This window comes from Syngnathoides biaculeatus, chromosome 10 (genome assembly GCF_019802595.1).
Source record: "Syngnathoides biaculeatus isolate LvHL_M chromosome 10, ASM1980259v1, whole genome shotgun sequence".
Classification (NCBI taxonomy): domain Eukaryota; kingdom Metazoa; phylum Chordata; class Actinopteri; order Syngnathiformes; family Syngnathidae; genus Syngnathoides; species Syngnathoides biaculeatus.
The window spans coordinates 21824323-21842640 of record NC_084649.1 but is presented as its reverse complement, the minus strand read 5'-3'; the positions used below and the strand labels follow the sequence as shown (position 1 = coordinate 21842640).

At 42.2% G+C, this 18318-nt stretch overlaps 2 protein-coding genes across 5 annotated transcripts in view; one reads left to right on the top strand and one right to left on the bottom strand.

Annotated features, from left to right (window-relative positions):
• Nucleotides 1-8829, bottom strand: part of znfx1 (zinc finger, NFX1-type containing 1) — a 20985-nt gene extending 12156 nt beyond the window's left edge. The window contains exons 1-8 of the mRNA XM_061831623.1: nucleotides 8699-8829; nucleotides 6295-6406; nucleotides 5335-5424; nucleotides 4380-5230; nucleotides 3401-3629; nucleotides 2609-2958; nucleotides 1130-1309; nucleotides 930-1042 (exon numbers count right to left, since the gene is read on the bottom strand). Coding sequence (XP_061687607.1) covers nucleotides 930-1042; nucleotides 1130-1309; nucleotides 2609-2958; nucleotides 3401-3629; nucleotides 4380-5230; nucleotides 5335-5371 — 1760 coding nt within the window. The 5' untranslated portion in view covers nucleotides 5372-5424; nucleotides 6295-6406; nucleotides 8699-8829. The remainder of the gene's footprint in view (nucleotides 1-929; nucleotides 1043-1129; nucleotides 1310-2608; nucleotides 2959-3400; nucleotides 3630-4379; nucleotides 5231-5334; nucleotides 5425-6294; nucleotides 6407-8698) is intronic.
• On the top strand, nucleotides 6478-18199 carry tbc1d20 (TBC1 domain family, member 20). Of its 4 annotated transcripts, none has more exons than XM_061831626.1 (8): nucleotides 6478-8772; nucleotides 9696-9872; nucleotides 10806-10886; nucleotides 10964-11150; nucleotides 12090-12191; nucleotides 13754-13895; nucleotides 14620-14798; nucleotides 15813-18197. In XM_061831626.1, the coding sequence occupies exons 1-8, from the start codon at nucleotides 8715-8717 to the stop codon at nucleotides 16075-16077; spliced, it is 1191 nt and encodes a 396-aa protein (XP_061687610.1). In that variant the 5' UTR covers nucleotides 6478-8714; the 3' UTR covers nucleotides 16078-18197. The 4 variants fall into 4 exon arrangements, with proteins under 4 accessions (XP_061687610.1, XP_061687611.1, XP_061687608.1 ...); XM_061831627.1 differs by lacking the exon at nucleotides 6478-8772 and adding an exon at nucleotides 8855-8986 and having other exon boundaries at nucleotides 15813-18198; XM_061831624.1 differs by lacking the exon at nucleotides 6478-8772 and adding an exon at nucleotides 9013-9242 and having other exon boundaries at nucleotides 15813-18199.
• The last annotated feature ends 119 nt before the right edge of the window (nucleotides 18200-18318 follow it).

The window sequence follows — 18318 nt, the reverse complement described above, 5'->3', positions numbered from 1 at the left end:
CACGCAGGCGGGGCCGGGATTTGGACCCCGGAACTCATAACTGCGAGGCATACGCTCTAACGTGTCGGCCATCATGTCCATAATAATCATCCACTTATCCATCCAGTTTCTGAGACGCTTATTCTCACAAGGGTCGCAGAAGTGTATACATGTAAATGATAAATTGATTTGCTGTTGAATGAAAGATTTGAAACCAGCAGACACTAAGAACACACTTGAGAAAAGCAAATATGTAGCTCATACTTCGATCCCAATGCAATTTTTTTTAATTAGAGTAACTGCATCTACGTTAATTATGACCATTGTGGTGGTCACTTCCTGGATCAACCGTGTTAAGGATTATAATTTTCGATCTGAATGGAAAAAAAAAAAAAAGTCTGAAGTCTACCTTAACCTGGATCATGATGGTTTCTGACCAGTAAAAGAAGGCAAGCTAGCAGATGATTTGGTCCATGAACTGGAATTAGCGTACTCAGAGATTTGTGTTGACTTGGGGGACCACAACAACACTGAATCAGGTGAACTGCTTCTCTTTAGTGAGCGACTCAGAAAGGCCCGACTCCATGAATTAAACCAAATTTGCGACCACAACTTGTGACTTTTTGTGAAGTGCTGGAGAGTTTTTTTTTATAGTTATAGATATTAAGAGCATGGTCAAAAAGGAATCAAACTATGAGGCAATAAAAGGAACGAGGCCATTTTTTTTTTTTTAGATGACTGCTTTTCATTACCATATTTGCCACAGTTCCTCGTTATGATAGCTAATGTAAGACTACTGCTGCCAATACATTACTTCTCGACTCTCCATCAGTTTTTTCTTTTTGAGTTCAAAATCCCGCTAGACCTCGTCAAGACAAAACACGTGGGCTGGACAATGTTTTGCAGTGACTAAATGTTACCCGGTTGTACACGTTTGGAATTTTGCCTACCTTTGAAAGGGCAGTACATTCTCATCTTGTTCTTGCAGGCCTTCCAGAACATACCGGTAGGCCTCAAAGTAGGCGGGGGTCTCAACCATCAAAAACACCTGATCTTGCGCATTCTGAAGGATTAAATATGATTGTGATTATTATCAGACAGCCTTTGTCCTGGTGACGCCAGTCAACTACTAAACCAATGTGTTCCTTACCTCCATCCTGGCCAGTTTGAATCTACTGTCGCCCATGAACGTAACTGTCACCTGCCCCTTGATAAGGTTCTTCGGGTTGCGATCTGCCACTGTGGCATACAGGAAGCTCTCGAAATTATCACAAGAGAGGCAGACCAAGGAGCCATAGAGCAATCTCTTGGAGTTCTCCCAGCGCACAAACTGAGGTGGGACAATTGGGGAGAGGGTGAGTAAGCACACACTAATATTTCACTCAATGAAGTGTGTCCTGTCATCTCACTTTAAGCCAACAAAATGGATGGATGGATGAATGGAAGTACAATGCTCAGAAATTGTTGGGCATATTTCAAGATTAACCGAAAATGCCAAATAAATGGTAAGGATCAACTTTGACCATCTCTAAACTTTTGAATCCAAATGTCGAAATATTTAACGTTTCAGTACTTTTTGCACAACTTGTGGGGAGCGCCCCATTTTTGGGACGTCATGATGTTCACGCATTATATTCTTCAGTATATCAAAATATTGAAGTGTTTTAATCTGAAGCCATAATTTGGAGATCGGGAGAGGATAATTCATCGGTCAAAGTTAGCACGTACACATAAAGCGTTTTCCAAGAGAAGAAAGGGAGAAAGGTCAGTATGCAACAGAGTTTGTCTTCAAAATGCTAAACCATCAGTATTATTAATGTGTGAGTGTCGTTCTAGAATAGGAATTAATTCATAAACATTTCTCTAGTATGTACCACTTCACAGAACTGATAACATACCCGGTCCCAGTTTTGGGACATCTTTTTTGTCCTTTGTTTTAAGTGTTACACGAAAAAGAAGTGTTATTTCCTTGATTGTGGCCTGTTACGAGACTTTTATCTCAATAAGGCAAAAAATTGCCACCCTGCCCATGAATGGGTTAATGTTCTCTCACCCGAAGCTGATCGGACAAATTCAGAATAGATCTTTAATATAACCGATATATTTTTAAGGATGTCCTCTCTTTTGTTACCTGCTGATAGCATTGTGGGCGTCTCATCTGTGGCCGCTTCTCTCTCGCTTTGATCTGCACTTTATTTCAAATTTATTTTTCTATTTTTTAAACACTTTCAAATGTTGTACTATATAAAAAAAAGCTGCCTTGCCTTGACGCTTCGCAATGGCAAAGTAGTGTGACCTCCACCGAACCACTTTCATCAACATGTTATGATCTCAAAGTGGGAACAAAAGCCTGGAAATAATCGTTAAATAACTCTTTTGATTGAATCAGAAAATATATTGGTCCATGCATGGATCAAACACCTGTTGTGAATCATCTTGTTAGCGGACAAGAAGTTGTGCGCAGATTTTTGAAACATTGAAAAGCTCGGAATTTGTATTGAAAACTTTAGAGACGGTACGATTAAGTCCACCTGCAAAGGTTATCGGGCATTTCTGATTCATCCTGAAATTTGCAACCAAAAGCCCAATATCCCAAAATTTCAATGAGCATTGGATGTCGGGGACTGACCTTGAGTGGTTCAACATCAAACTGGACAACATAGGCAAGACCAGTCAGCATGTACTTGGGCGCTCCCAGTTTCACATCAAAATAGACAAGTATGTCATCAAAGTGCTTCTTCTTCAGATCCGTATTGTTTGCCTGCAATTGCATCTGCCGTAACTGCTGGATCCCTTCACGGAGTCGCCGCACCAAGTCCTCTCTCATGAGCCTGAAGTGTGTGTCCAGGTAGATGAGGGTGTTTGTGTATCGCTGTGAAGTGATGTTTGGTCTAAGGAAGGGCCTGTGGTCTTGGATAAACTCCTCCGAGGTTGGGTAGATGGGCATGGTCCTGAAAACTGGGCGCTCGTCCTCTTCATCTGGGTTTGCAGCAGAGGAAGTTTTAAGTCATCGTCACAACTACCAAAACCTCTAAGACGAGCGTGTTTAAATTGTATCCAACTAGAAGAGATCCAAAACCGCGATCATCAGCATTGATACCAAAACAAGATTAATCACTTTTAAGATGACAATCAGAGCAGTGTTAACAATCATGATCCTCGAGTTCTGTTCATAAATTGGACCTTGACACAGAGCAAAAAGTGTAGCAAGCTATTTTTGCTTCTGACATGAATTACTGTAGCTTTGCTCACGGTGATATTACAAGAAACTGTTTCAGTTATGATTAGATCATTTGTAATGTACTAATAGAGAGGAAAAAATATTTAAAAAAAATAAATAAATATTAAAAAAATATATATAACATCACACCTGTGAGCTGGTTTTTGAAAAGTCCCGTTATAAGAGCTACATCGTCATTACCTGACAGGCCAAACGGGAGAAGACCATAAGTGTCCCGGCTCTTGTGAAGAGTTCCTTCCCGAGACTTCTCCTGGAGGTGCTTGACCAGACCCTCAAGCCTCCCTACTTTCTCCACCACATCAGCCGGTACATCGACTTCTGCTGTCCTCAGTTCGTCCATGGAGGCTCGGAGCAACGTCAGTAGCAAGCTGACAGGTTGGACGGAACTCGCGGGGAAGTTGGTGAGGACCTAAAGATTAAGTACGAGGGACGGTTACTTCATGTGTGTTTTGGTTTGTTAGTAGGAGAAGCGGAAAACAACGGGCTACAGATTTTCCAGGGAACTTTGTAGACTCTAGAGTCAGGGTGATAGTATTGATTGAGGAAATCATTTAAGGCAGAAAGCTGCACCTCAGATAGAAAATAAAATTGCCGTATTCTTCAGATCTTGGGCCATTTATCATCAACCAGAAAGTACCACTATCATTATTACAGAGGTCTGAGTGTGATTAAGTGCTATTCTGTTCTTCTTCCAAAAATTGATCCATCGTCTGTATAATATGAACATGATTTCATTCTGATCCACATGCTAAAAGACAGCCCCTCATGTGGAGTTAGCATGGATTCCCTGTAATTACCAGGGGTTTTCTCGGGGGACTCTGCATTCCTCCAACATTTCCAATCCATGTTCTCAAGATCATTGGGCACTCAAAATTTCTAGATTAATTGAAAAGTGTCAAAGAGGTGTGTGGAAGCGATGGGCCTGCATCTCGACTGAGAAAAAAGCTTTGTACATCTGGGAGGAGCCAGGTTTAGCCTGGGTTGTTGGAGAAGTCATGGAGAGAATTCAGTATATTTAGACAATTGACTCTCATACAGTGAGATCTTGACAATAACAATCAGAGTTATGATTGTTACAGTTATTGTTCATGTACCACATTAATATGTAAGATTTGAAAACCAGGAAAACTCTGTTTCTAGATGTATTGGATCAGCTTACCTGCGTGAGAATCAACAGAATGTTTTCCAGGTGCAAAGGGTATTGTTTTCTGCGGTCCAACCTGCACTCTGACCTCATCGCTGCTAGGTAGTGAGGCAGGATGGTGCGAAAAAAGCCAGAGTCTTTTAAGAGGCTAGCCAGGCGCTGCAATGTGACTCGGTTTGAGCGTGATTTGAAGGCTTTGCTGAGCACCAGGCAGAGGAGTTCCACAAGGTCCTGCCTCATTTCGGTCTCCAGAAGCATACCCGGAAGCGCTGGATGAGAGGACAGGGTGAAGGCCACAGCAGAGGGTTCCTTGTCGGAAAGTTCCAGCAGGGATTTATAGCCCAGCCGAGGACCCTGCGGCACTCCGTCTCTCCTCGCGGAGCTCCCTTGCTTCTGACTCCCATTGTCACCGCCGCCCTCTCTTCTTCCACCATCCCATGTACGGCGTCCTTGTCTTTCCCTGTCCTCTTGTTGTCCTCTCCCACCAGTCCCACGAGGACCCTGCGGGGTTGCGTTTCTGTTTGCGGAAGCTGATGCCGCTCTGTTACAACTCTGATTTTCACCAGCGCCATCTCTTCTTCTGTTGGACGCTGTACGATATCTCTGCCTTTCCCCGCCCACTTGACGTGCACTCCCGCCGGCTGCTCCCCCTCCATTTTCACGTACCCTCAAATTGTTTGGGTTTTTCTCTAAATCGCCTCCTCCTCCATCCATCTCCTGATACTTAAGTGCTCTACTACCGCCTTCCTCCTTGTCTACCACCTCTTGTCGACCGAGTCTCATCATGCCGACTCTATTGCTTCTGTACACTGTGCCTCCGTTTCCACTTCCTCTTCCTCCACCAGATTGTTGTCCCATACCGGCATCTGTTGGGAAGAGGTCATGTGGAAGAAAACCTTTAAAAAGGTCAAAGGAAAGTACAAAGACACACATATTTGTGCCTCCCGTTTTTTAGAAAAATATGTCTCACTTTTGTACATGCCGTCTATTCGTCCTCTTCTCAACATTTACAAGGTTTTCTTGCTGCTTCACTTATCCAAAGCTGCAGAGTCCCGGCTCACTGCAAATGGGAAGAAAATAACACATTTGAGCTGGATCATGCCGAGACCTTGGAATCAGGAGAGGTTTTGACCTGACATTAGTTAAAAATATATATATTTATTTACCTGAGATGACAATATGTGACGTGCATTAAAACAAAGGGAAAAACAAGTGTATTATTTACAGTATTTATGCTATGAGTTTAAAGGTCTGGCCCACTTATCTAATTAGGCTGTGTGGCCTTTCAACTATGAGTTTTAAGCCCCCCACGTCCCGCACCCCTTTTCCTGATCCTGGAGTTTCATTTTCGTTTCTTGAGCAAACGTGCGCCCTCTGCAGGATGAATGACAGAACTGCAGGTGATCGTCAGTTTCTTTTCACCAGAAAAAGGTTGGGCTGACAACAGCATCAGAATACAGCAACTCGAAGGTTGCTTTCCCGACACCAACACCGTTCACTCGTATTTTCTGATTCAATTTTTGAATCTATGTTTTAAAACTGGAAAAAGTACTACATTTCATCATCAAAGTAGATATTTACACTGTGGTAGACTAACGTACATTTCCGCTCTTCCTCTCGAAAATTGACTCTTATAGGTTACCATCCGACGTTTGAATTGAGTCATTTTAAAGTCTTTCCCCCCTCTCCGATCCGTATTATGATATTTGCAATTCGTGTGTGGGTAATCTACAGCGTGATCCCGAGGTTAGTAAACATAAATCATATTATATTAACATATCAAAGGTCCAGTATTTTTTTTTTTTACACATTCATTCTGTTGAACATAAGAGTGCGCAATTACAATATATGTAAGGATAAAACACTAGTCTTGAGGGATACATTCAAATATTTCAGCACAATTTGAAATAATTCTTTTCCATTAACTTACATGGATGGAGTGGCATCCGTCCGCCCGAAGCTCAACAGCGAGTTAACTGCAGACACTCCCAGGGTGCGCACTTTATTTATCCGTGAGCTGAGTTGCGGTTTCCGCCTCTTGACTTTCGTTTTCCCAACGTCGGCGGGGGGGGGGGGGGGATGGGAGATAGAAAGAGAAAACGCACGCACACACACAATCACGCGCACCATTCTTTTGTAGAAAACCAGAATAGGCGGCAGCAATTTTTATCATCTAATTTCATCAAAGTTGAAGAAAAACATGAGGTCAAAGGTACAGTGACATCCATTTTCTTTTTGCCGCTTATCCTCACGAGGGTCGCGGGGAGTGCTGGACAGGCAGCAGGTGGGGTAAACCCTGAACTGGTTGCCTGCCAATCACAGGGCACATGTAGACAAACAGCCGCACTCACAATCACACCTACGGGCAATTTAGAGTGTCCAATTCATTTTGCATGTTTTTGGGATTTGGGAGGAAACCGGAGTGCCTGGAGAAAACCCACGCAGGCACGGGGAGAACATGCAAAGTCCACACAAGGGGGTCCGGGATTGAACCTGGGACCTCAGAACAGTGAGGCCAGTGCTTTACCAGCTGATCCACTGTGCCGCCCCCATCAATGTTGTCTCAAAGAAAAACATAATCACGTCATTTCCATCCAGCACAAAGGTACAGTGACATCCAGCCATCCATTTTCTGAGCCGGTTATCCTCACATGGGTCACGGGAGTGAGAAATTAATTATTTTGTCATAGGTCTTAGAGGAATTATCTGATACAATTGAAATTAGGGTTAGTTAAGAGTTTGTTGTATTCCATTTGAGTAATAATAATTTTTTTAGTACTAGGCTGCTGCATTGGAAGTGAGATTATCAAAGCTAATTTTAATAAATGTCAGATAATGATTCATAGGGCTAGGGTTCACAGGGTTGGTTTGAGTGACACATTCCATTACATAAGAAAACATTGAAAAAAATATGCCTTTGCCTTAACAGTTAGCTTGATTACGTCATTTATGCCGAGTCCTGTTGCTCACTTTTTTCTCTCTAAGAGCTCTTAAAAAGATTTGATAGACACAAACCAGGAAAAAAAAAAAACAGCTGAGCGATGGCTCATATCTCAAAAAAAAAAAAATAAGTTGTCACTTGTAAGTCAAGGCATGTGGAACATGTCATGTACAGGTACAGATTAGACTGACTAGTAGGCACATGAGTCACAAGCTTGTGCCGCCAGATACTCTGAGTCATTGCGGGAATACACACGCGCTTCTTTACGTCACACAATTTTGTGTTGTTCTGTCTTGACGTAACATCATATTGTTTTTTGTTAAAGGTCAAGTGTCGTCCCTATAAACATTCTAAAATTGATATTGTAATGAAAAACACATATAACGTTATTCACTTCAATGTCTATATGAAAAAATAAATACGAGCGGAGAGCCCGTCATCCATGCGCAAAGTTGCGGAAGTGTCATTCGACGACGTCCAAGTGGTCGCCATATTGGCTGCATCCCCCCCTGCCCGTGACGTCACTGAGTTTGCCTCGATATAAAAAAAAAAATAATAATATTCCACCGCCTTTCGGTTTCCGTGTTAGCGTACATGTAAGTGCTCTTCCTTCGTGATTCCTTTGTTACGCAGTCCCGAGTCCCACGATGTGTGTATGCCATGCAGCCTAATGGTCAGTCTGGGCTTTATGTGCTGTCCGTACAAAACATGTCGTCCACCTTGCCTGTGTCTGAGTGACAAAGCTCGGGGATCGAAAATGGCCGCCGTTCGAGTCAGGCCAACGGGTGACGTCACGTGAAAACAACCCATTTGTCTCAAGTTGCATGGTTTCTTGAAGAAATCCTTTTTTTTTTTTTAATTCCAAACCAACGTTCACCCATATATTGATAAAAATTGAAACGTATTTTATATACTGTAGACAAAAAAAAAAAAAGACTTACAAATAAAGCATCGTACGTCACAGGAAGTAAAAAAAAAAAACACAGCTGCCGTTTGTTTGTTTGCGCATGTGCAGCGGAGTATCTCAGTCTTGCTGTGTTTATTTTTTTTTACATCCCGTGACGTACAATCCTCCACCGGTCGCCCTGGCCGCCACAACAAACATGTAACGTCACCGGTTTCACCACGCCAACCAACCGCTCAGCTGCAACGATGGCTACGATGGGGGAGACGTTCATGTCGGAGGCGCCGCGGCGAGGCAGCTAAATAAACGGCGACAGCAAACACACACAGTGATTGGGGAGGGCCCGTGCTAGCCTAATAGGCTTGCCGTGCTAACTGAGCAGATGGCAGCCGAGGAAGATTAAGTCGAGCCCTTGGCCTCAAAAGTCAACCTGGGGAAATATGTCAGTCTGAAAGAAAAAAAAAAAACAACAAAACTGGGAGGACTTACAACAACTGGAGGAAACATGAAGACATCCACAATTGTCACCCCCTCGTCACTTGGGAATGGAAACCAAAGTGACGGTAAGTGAGACGCGAGTTAGACCCCTTTAATCGTAGACCACCTTGTTTTTATTTTGGATTATGTTAAAAAAAATAACTTGAACTGGTTAATGGTTTAGTTTCCCAAGTGCGCATGTATGAACGCAGACAAGCGTGCCGTTTTTTAAGGCTTTGATGACCATCAGGTGACATGGTAACTGACGTCATCATCCCGCGCTGTCACAAGTCTAGTTAGGTGTGCAAATTCAACTTCACTTACAGTTTTTGTGTTGTTTTTGCTCTTTTGTTTTGAAACCCCAAAGCCCCACATGAGTTGGAAAGTAGTAAACTAAGTATACAAAGTTCTATATAGACGTCATCTCACCTGAGGGACAATTTTATGTTAGGGGAAGAGCTAAATTTAACCAGGGTTGCTCGTGCAATTTTGCGCCAGATCTACCCCCCTTTTTTTTTTTTTAAATCAAATATTTTTAGGCCATTTATTTCAAAGGGTAATGTAAAATGATTTCAAACTATGAAACTGTTTTGAGATCATATTGTGTGGTATATTTATGGTTTTAAACTACTAATACTGTGCGGGCTCAGTTCATAAACCACGTAGTATGTAAAAATGTTATACAACCCAATTTGGTGGTGTACAGTACTGTATATTGTTTATGTTGAGGTAGCCATGTTGTACTAAGCAGTCTGGCCATTATTAAAAATTTTTGTGGGCGGCAGACAGAACACAGGCATGGCCATGAGTTCATTTTTTGTCTGTGTGCTCGTCATTATTTTTCTTCTATTTGCCGGGATCCTTCTGTGCTTGCGTTACAGAAACGACAACAAAAGACAAACAGGCACGATGGCAGCTTGGCCTCGGATTATAATTATAATCCAAACCGGTTTTTTTTTTGGATGTCAAAACGGTGCCACTGCGGGTAATTGCTGCCTTGTTTTAACAGAGCGGCGCCAGAGGAAAATGGCCGACATCGCTCAGGCCCTGCAGGCGAGTCCAGCGGACGTGGCGGCCCTCAGGAGGATGGCCATCAGCGAGGGCGGCCTGCTGACAGACGAGATACGCTGTCAGGTGTGGCCGCGACTCCTTAACGTCCCGCCCAACGTCTTGGAGCAGGAGCCAGGTAACGGGCATGTCCTCCATAACGTCACTAGCGTCTTGTCGACATGACAATGAAGCCCAGTCAATAGCCAAAAAAAGGGCATCCGGCGTAAAAACTGTGCCAGACAAATATGCCTTCATCTAAGATGACACGCTGTGGCGACCCCGAACGTGACAAGCCGAAAGGAAAAGAAGAAAAAGAACAAGCAAGTCATTGACGTCCAAGTCTGAAGACAATTTTAAATATTGAAATGGTACAGCCTTTACTTATCCATTAGCCGTGAAAAAAGAAAAGGCTTGTGGTTCCGATTTCCATTGCGGATGCACAGAGTTACGTTCGGTGTTTGTCAGCAGCCGTGGCGGGGGTGGTGGGGGGGGTGACATTGCCATGCCACTTCCTCGTGCGCGCTGCTGCACCTCACTGGGCCCTGATTGCATTGTGCATTTAAGCATTATTTTTCATGCAACTTGTTGCCAGATCGCTCCTCGATCCTCCCACATCCCCAAAACATGCAACATTAAAATGGACACTCTAAATTGACCCAAGGTGTGATTGTGAGTGCGTCTGTTTGTCTCGATGTGCCCTGCGATTGGCTGGCAACCAGTTCAGGGTGTACCCCCGCCTCCTGCCCGTTGACAGCTGGGATAGGCTCCAGAACTCCCTGCGACCCTTGTGAGGCAAAGAAAATGGATGGATGAAATACATACAATTTAAAACATTTCTGACATGTTACGGACCAAGCCAGTAACTGTAATTAAGTTACCAGATGGCCAAGATGCATAAACTAGAAGAAGTACAACGTCCATTGATTCTAAGCAAAGAAAAAGTAGATTTCTTGTTGTTGTTAAATTCTGTAATTCTAAAACTTCCACCAACTCGTACTTAATACCTCATGGCGCAGGACTGTCCTTAAGGGAATTTGTCCCACATTTGTCATTCACTCTTTCCATGCAGAGACTGTGGAGCGGGACAACAACAAGGACTACAACCAAGTTCTATTGGATGTTCAACGATCACTACGGAGGTTCCCTCCTGGTGAGATTCTCCCGAAACACAATCACTTGCTAATGCTAACTTGGGTTAACCAGGATCGTGGTTGTGGACTTGTGCAGGTATGCCAGATGAGCAGCGTGAGGGGCTCCAGGAGGAGCTCATTGACATCATTCTCCGTGTCCTGAAGCGTAATCCTCAGTTGCATTACTACCAAGGTTACCACGATATCGTCGTCACCTTCCTCTTGGTCGTGGGCGAGCGCTTGGCAACGGCCCTCGTGGAAAAGCTCTCCACGCATCACCTCAGGTATGGCATCAACAACGTGTCATTTTGACATCGGTCCTCCTCTCGGGTGACTGGGAGTGTTTTCATAAAATGAGATGACAGGTGAAGCGGAATTGAAATTTCATAAGATTGTTATGGCAGCCACAATTTTCACAATACAGTATTATCACAATTTTGTTAAAAAAAAAAAAAAAAACAACCCATGAGGGGTTTAGTTTTGGGACTGGGGGAAAAAATATGGTTAGGTGCACTTGCACAATCTATTAAGAACCAAAGCATTCACGCAAAAAATATTGAAAAAAAAAATTAAACTACTAAACTAAACCCCAACATTTATATGAAAATATAAAAAAAACATTTGGTGGGGATGAAAATAACAAATGTTGAAAAAAAAGATCCCTCTTCTCCTCCCTCACTCTTTCTCCCACTCTCTAGAATTAGGAAATATAAGAAAAATATTAGACCAAAAAACAGTAGATAAAAAAACGTTTTAAAAAAAATCAAATATTCAATAGAACATTAAAATTATTACAAAATATCTTTGGTTATTGTATTTAATGTGGAATGGAAAATTTATTAGTTAAAAAAATGCGAGCAAAATGAAAATGTACAAATACTATTTAGAAAAATAGCAAAAAAAAATAATACATCAAACAAAGATAAGAAAATAATTCAAATACATTATTATAAATCTGGAGAAAATGTTACAAAACATAAGACAAAAAAATAAAGTATTGAATGAAAAATGCATCAATTGGACAAAACAAATCTTGGGCCAAAATGTAAGAATCCACTTAAAATAAACGAATAAATATTATATACAAGTATTGAAGACAAAAACAAACAACACCAAGAAAATAATACGAGTCAATTGCCACAAAAATAATGCAAATGGAAAATATTGCTAAATTTTCATTGCTTCCATTTGTCCTCATTAACGAGTGGTCTCTTCTTTGCCAGGGACTTCATGGATCCCACCATGGACAACACCAAACACATCCTCAACTACCTGATGCCCATCATCGAGAGGGTCAGCCCTGAGGTGCACGATTTCATGCAACAGTAAGGGAAGACTCAAACTTGTCAAAGTTTTAACCACATTGCACATTCATCTCCATAGGCTTTTATTTCCCCCAATTTTATTTACTTTTTATTTCAAGACTCCTGTTTTTTTTCTATTTTGGAAAAGAACCAACCCCAAACACTTTTATTGGTGGCTTATGGTGCTTATTAAAATTTATTTGGGTTAACAGGAAAAAAATATTTTCCAATGTGGTCATGTTGACCCTTAATTGACCCCTCCGTACAGGGCACTTAACCACGCCTCCTGAAGTGATGTCACGCCACGTGCGCTCACGTAAGACAAACAGTAAAAATGGCAAATACAATACAAACATTCTGAACTGAGACAGACTCTATGCTTCTGATTTCATTCAAATCAACGATATATTATAGATTCTAAATACAATACGTTCTTAACTGAGAGAGACGCCATGCTTCTGATTTCATTCAATCATTCACACGTAGCAATGTTATGCTAGCGGAGAACGTCTCATTCATTTATACGAGACGTGTATTAAAAATCAAATTTAGGGCATATCTTCGTGCAAACACAGTCTGGTTAAGCTTCGGCCGCGAACCAGCAAGAAATCAATACGTTTGTGCAGTCCGATCATCGCTAAATATTGCTCAACAAAGAATAAGTGTCAATCGTTCACACGTAGCAGTGTTATGCTAGCGGAGAACGTCTCATTCATTTATACGAGACGTGTATTAAAAATCAAATTTAGGGCATATCTTCGTGCAAACACCGTCTGGTTAAGCTTCTGGCCGCGAGCCAGCAAGAAATCAATACGTTTGTGCAGTCCGATCATCGCTAAATATCGCTCAACAAAGAATAAGTGTGTCAATCCTTCACACGCAGCAGTGTTATGCTAGCGAAGAACTTCAAAATTCATTTATACAAGACATGTATTGAAAATCAAATATAGGGCATACCTTCGTGCAAACATATGTGTTCCGGTTGATATTAGATGGATTTAGTTGATGATGCGGTCTTCCACAAAGTTTGATCCATCGAAGGCATTTTTCGTACTGGGTCTTCGGTTTTGGAAAGGGTACGAATCGAACTCCACCAACTAGCCTTTCAGGATACCTGTCGTCACTATTACAAAGTCCGTGACTACACCTCTTAACCATATTTTTTGTTAAATAACCCAAATACGCGATAAAATGCTAACTCAACCTATACTGGACCATTCAATGTTGTCAGAGAAAATGGCGGGAGCAAAAACGGGCTTTGGTCTATGCAGATCTCTGGCCTCTGATTGGTCAGTGACGCGGATTGCGCAATATACAAGGAGGGGTCAATTATCTGCAGATTTTTGCTATTGCTATCCCACCTGAATTGCCGTGGTCAAGTGTAGTTTGGCACTCGGTAAAGCCATCCCCTCTACTCCGTTAGTGAAATCGGCTCACTAATTATTCAACATTCCTGCTCACGGACAACGCAATGACAGTGAAACTTTTAACTTCCTTTGTTTGAAAGTAATAAACTTGGGTAAACAAAACCCACAGTTACTCACAAATGCCACCCGAATGACTCGTAACGTTGCGATTATCAGGGCGGAGGTGGGCACCGTGTTTGCTCTCAGCTGGCTGATCACCTGGTTCGGCCACGTCCTATCAGACTTCCGCCACGTGGTCCGGTTGTATGACTTCTTCCTCGCCTGCCATCCGCTGATGCCCATCTACTTCGCAGCCGTGGTGAGTCCTGGAATTTCCAGTACTTGAATGAAGTCCACCTGTTACTTCCTGCCAACCTTGATTGGAGGGAGGGATGAAGCCATGTGGAAATTTCAGAATCAGAATCAGCCTTATTGGCTAATTGTGTACAAACACAAGGGGGATTTTTCTCTGGCAATTGGTGCTGCCCTGGTATGACATTCAGAACAAAGAACAACAAAGTAACAAGAGACATTTCTGGTGATGGGAACTATTCTTTTATATTATATGATATTATATTATATATATATATATATATATATATATATATATATATATATATTTCACATCATGAATGTCATTGCAGAATGATCACGTATAGCAATGTTAGCAAGGTAAAGCTCAAAGGAATATGTCAGGGATTTTCTATTGGTAGTGCCTAAAGTAAAACTATTGGGAACGAAATATTTAAAAATTGAAAAAAGTGATGAAAACTCGGTCATAATACAAAAAGTCGTTAAGCGTAAGAGAGGAAAAAAAATACAAAATAATTGAAAGATATTCCTACAAAAACATTTAAAAATGCACAAACGATTGAAAGAATAGTAAATATTACACAAGACAAAAAAATACTGGATAAAAAATGCACATATTTAAAAAAAAATACATAACACTAAAAAAGTCGGGGGACTCATTAGACGAGGTACCACTGCTCCAACCTGTAACGTCATCACGGGTGTCAAGGTAACATGCGTATGCGCTGCAGATCGTACTGCACAGAGAAGAGGAGGTGCTGGAGTGCGAGTGCGACATGGCCATGGTCCATCACCTCCTGTCTCAGATCCCTCAGGATCTCCCCTACGAGACCCTCATCAGCCGAGCCGGAGACCTGTTTGTCCAGTTCCCCCCGTCCGAACTGGCCAGAGAGGCAGCCACTCACGACTGGTACGTCACTGCTACCCTTGAGGGATGTTCAATAGCCCTTTTTTTTTTTTTTCCAGATTGACACCGATATTAGTTTTTACTCTTTAAAGGTCAAGTGTCATCCCTATAAACGTTCTAAAATAGATAATGACATGAAAAATACATATAACATTCTTCACTTCAATGTCTACACGAAAAAATAATGAGCTCCATGCGCAAAGTTGTGGAAGTCTCATTTGACATCCAAGTGGTCGCCGTATTGGCTGCATTTACTGTCTGTGATATCACCCCGGACATTCGCCATTGAAAACACACTGGCCTCTCCTGTGGGACACGCCCCTTTTGCTTATTTATGTTATGAGAAACCGATTACGTGGTCCGCCCCAAACTCTTATTTTTTTTATTTAGTAGCTGTATACACACCTACCTGTCATCTGGAACCCACGAAGCTCTCCTCCTTTGCACCCGTGCAATCCATTTTTCACGACGAACCGGGTCTCTTGCAAACTTATGAAGGGTAAATCCATCCTCCCAAGTGTTCAAGCAATGTCCAGCAATGCAACGAGCCGGCATTTTTGCTAACACGATGGAACAACAAGCTGCCTTCCCGGAGGTAAAACTAATAGAAACAAATGAGTCCACTTGATAACATACTAAAAATCATCCATTTCATGACAGTGGCACTTTAAGTAAATACAGATACTTAATACCAATCAATACCTTTAGTCATTTTAACACATAAAATTTCAGTTAACAAAGTGATGTTTAATAAAAAGCATCTGGTTTTTTTCCTTGACGCACACGATGATTCACCCATGAGTCAACGGAGTGCAGCACCAACTATTGGGGATTTTAGATTTACGAGATGTCATATTTTGTTCTTGGGTGTCAGCAGCCTTCACGGTTATACCTGAGACATTGAAATAAGACTGGTATCGGCAGAGTAGTGATAACTTTGATTTAAAAAAAAAAAAAAAAAAAAAATTTAAAAGTCTTATTCCTGTAACGGCTTTTCCTCCCTCTCCTCCTCCCTAGCATGGCGACCACCACCTTCAAGGACTTTGATCTGGCCTCGACGCAGCAGCGGCCCGACTCGGTGCTACGTCGCCGGCGGAAGCAGCTCCAGCAGCAGCAGCAGCAGCAGGAAGCGATGGAGCGCTCGGCCGTGGCCCGGCCGTCCGTGGCGCGCCGTTTCGTTCGCTTGGCGGTGATGGGCCTGACGGTGGCTTTAGGGGCGGCGGCGCTCGCCGTGGTCAACACCGCCCTGGAGTGGGCCCCCAAGTTGGACCTCTTTCCATGAACTCCCTCACACTCTGAGCCAAGGAGTCACCAGCACCAGTCACCTCTCGTCTGAACACCCCAACACCACCACCCATGAAGGACCTCATGAAGAACATTACATTCATCGCCCCGCTCGGTAAATAAGGACCGAGTCCTGCCACACAAATAGTACCGATGCGTGAGTACTTGGCAGCCCCCTAAAAAGGTTGATCATTGGGTATAGATGCCACAAGGTGGCGTCAAAGCACTACATTTCTTGAAATGAAACCCCTCAACTCACTCGAGATGCCACAGGATGGCAGTGAAGCACTCCTTTGGTCGGAATGAAGCGCCTCAACTCACTTCAACATAGTTCATTTTCTCCAAGATAGCACCAAAGTAATGTTTTTTCGCTAACCCTGAGCTCAAAAATAGAATAGGTGAAGGGTAGGTTCCCCAGGAAATCAGCGAAAAGGTGAATTCCCGAATGAGGAATATGAGGGTTCACTGTACAGTGGTACCATGACTTTGGAGTTTCTCATTCTGTGAATGGGTTTGTGAGTTCACATTACTCCACTGTATCATTACTTCCAACGGTAAATATACCACAAACTGATCCGGAACCACAGAATTTTGCTTTCAAACTCATTTTACAATGTGCAATTATAAAAACAAATGTCTTTACAAATGATTTGATCTTGAAAAATTCATCAGAAATTCATTTAGTGCTTATACACACGTTGACATACTTCTTTAATGCCAATTACTCTCCTCTCGGGGCTTTGGCGCCATCTTGTGGCATTTAAGGGGGTTTCAGAAGGAGCACAAAAACAATGTACAGTATTTGTTAGTTGTCAGCGGATGGATTCCTCTTGGTGGGACAGATTCAGTGAATTTGTTAAAAGTGAACCGCGAAGATGCCAGAACTGACCGTTTCTTGGTGTATTTGTTATTGTGCGTTAGGACGCATTAGTTTTTCAAATAGAAATGTACGATTGTGGCCTTTGCTGCCAGTTAGACACGTTGAGTGTGTGTTATTTAAAAATTTAAGATACTGTATTTGATATCAGGACAGAGACCAAATGATGGTGTGTTGGAATCCTCTTTTCTTCACCGGTTTAGTTGTAAAGCAACGGCACACGGATACGTGAGATACGCTCGCCTCATCTTTATCGCCACACTTTTCACATTCCTCCGGCTATTGGTGACGAGCTCGTTTATTTTTAATTAGCAGAAATGGTTTCGGTAAAAGCATAACAGGTTCCCAAGCCGTCGGCAGCAGCAAAAGAAAAACACGCCCCAACTAGTAATGACTAATTTGGTCCAGCATATAAAAAGTAATGATGACTGGCAATAATCTCGTAGGTGTAAGACTGTGGATGTCAATTTTTTTTTTTTTTACACCGATTGCCACTTAAAAAAACAACAAAAAAAATCATACTTCATCTAGTTCCACCATCATGACCAAAATTCAAATGTAAAAAATAATAAATAAAATAGGTGAAGACTAAAAAATTGCCCCTTTTGAAAATGTTGAAAACATTCAGTTCTTGAAATTAGATGCAAATGTGTTGAACTTTAAATATCAAGTAAAAATCGAGGCGAAGCACAGTTGAGCATTATTTCATACTTTGAGAATCACTGTAAGGTATCTTGTGTGTCACTGATGGTCAAATCTATTCAAATGTCATTTTTTAAAAATGAATAAGCACTTTTGTCACCACTGCTGGAAGGCGGACACATCATTAATGTACAAGTAAACCGGTGCTGACCTTCACTAATTTTGCACATGTCATGTATTTTTTTTTTGGGGGGTAAAACATTTCCATTGGGAATTGCGTAGTTTGACACTACATCATTGGTGCTTGGGCACACTGAAGCTTGCGGGTTTGCGTCCACGCAAGGTTTTCAAAACTTCTACACCTCGAAACACTGGACAGCCTGGCAAGCCGACTCACTGAAAACGTATTTTGGGATTTTACGGGAGGGACTGCTTGTCGCGAGAGTCTTTCCCAGGACGGTCTGAGGTGTCTGCCGTCTTTATTCACGTTGCACTAGATTTTTCTGCCTTTTTAACAAATACATCCGACTAAAGTAAGTTTGTACTGTTCAAGAGTGCTAATAAACAAAGGAGGCATATGAAACATTGACCGCTATTTTCCATAATTCAGTGTTCCCATGTCAGTACGTCACAGACTTAACGGTGCTTGCCAACAGGTCGGATGGTTTTGGCTACTGTTTGCATTTCATGAGCACTTTGTGTCCCTTCACTTGGCCACAT

Bases quoted from the DNA above. Each gene is read 5' to 3' on its own strand.
- tbc1d20 (XM_061831624.1), top strand. From the start codon at position 9,131: ATGTTAGGGGAAGAGCTAAATTTAACCAGGGTTGCTCGTGCAATTTTG. The intron at 9,873-10,805 runs GTAACGGGCATG...CTTTCCATGCAG, and splicing joins CGTCTTGGAGCAGGAGCCAG to AGACTGTGGAGCGGGACAAC. The intron at 10,887-10,963 runs GTGAGATTCTCC...GGACTTGTGCAG, and splicing joins ACTACGGAGGTTCCCTCCTG to GTATGCCAGATGAGCAGCGT.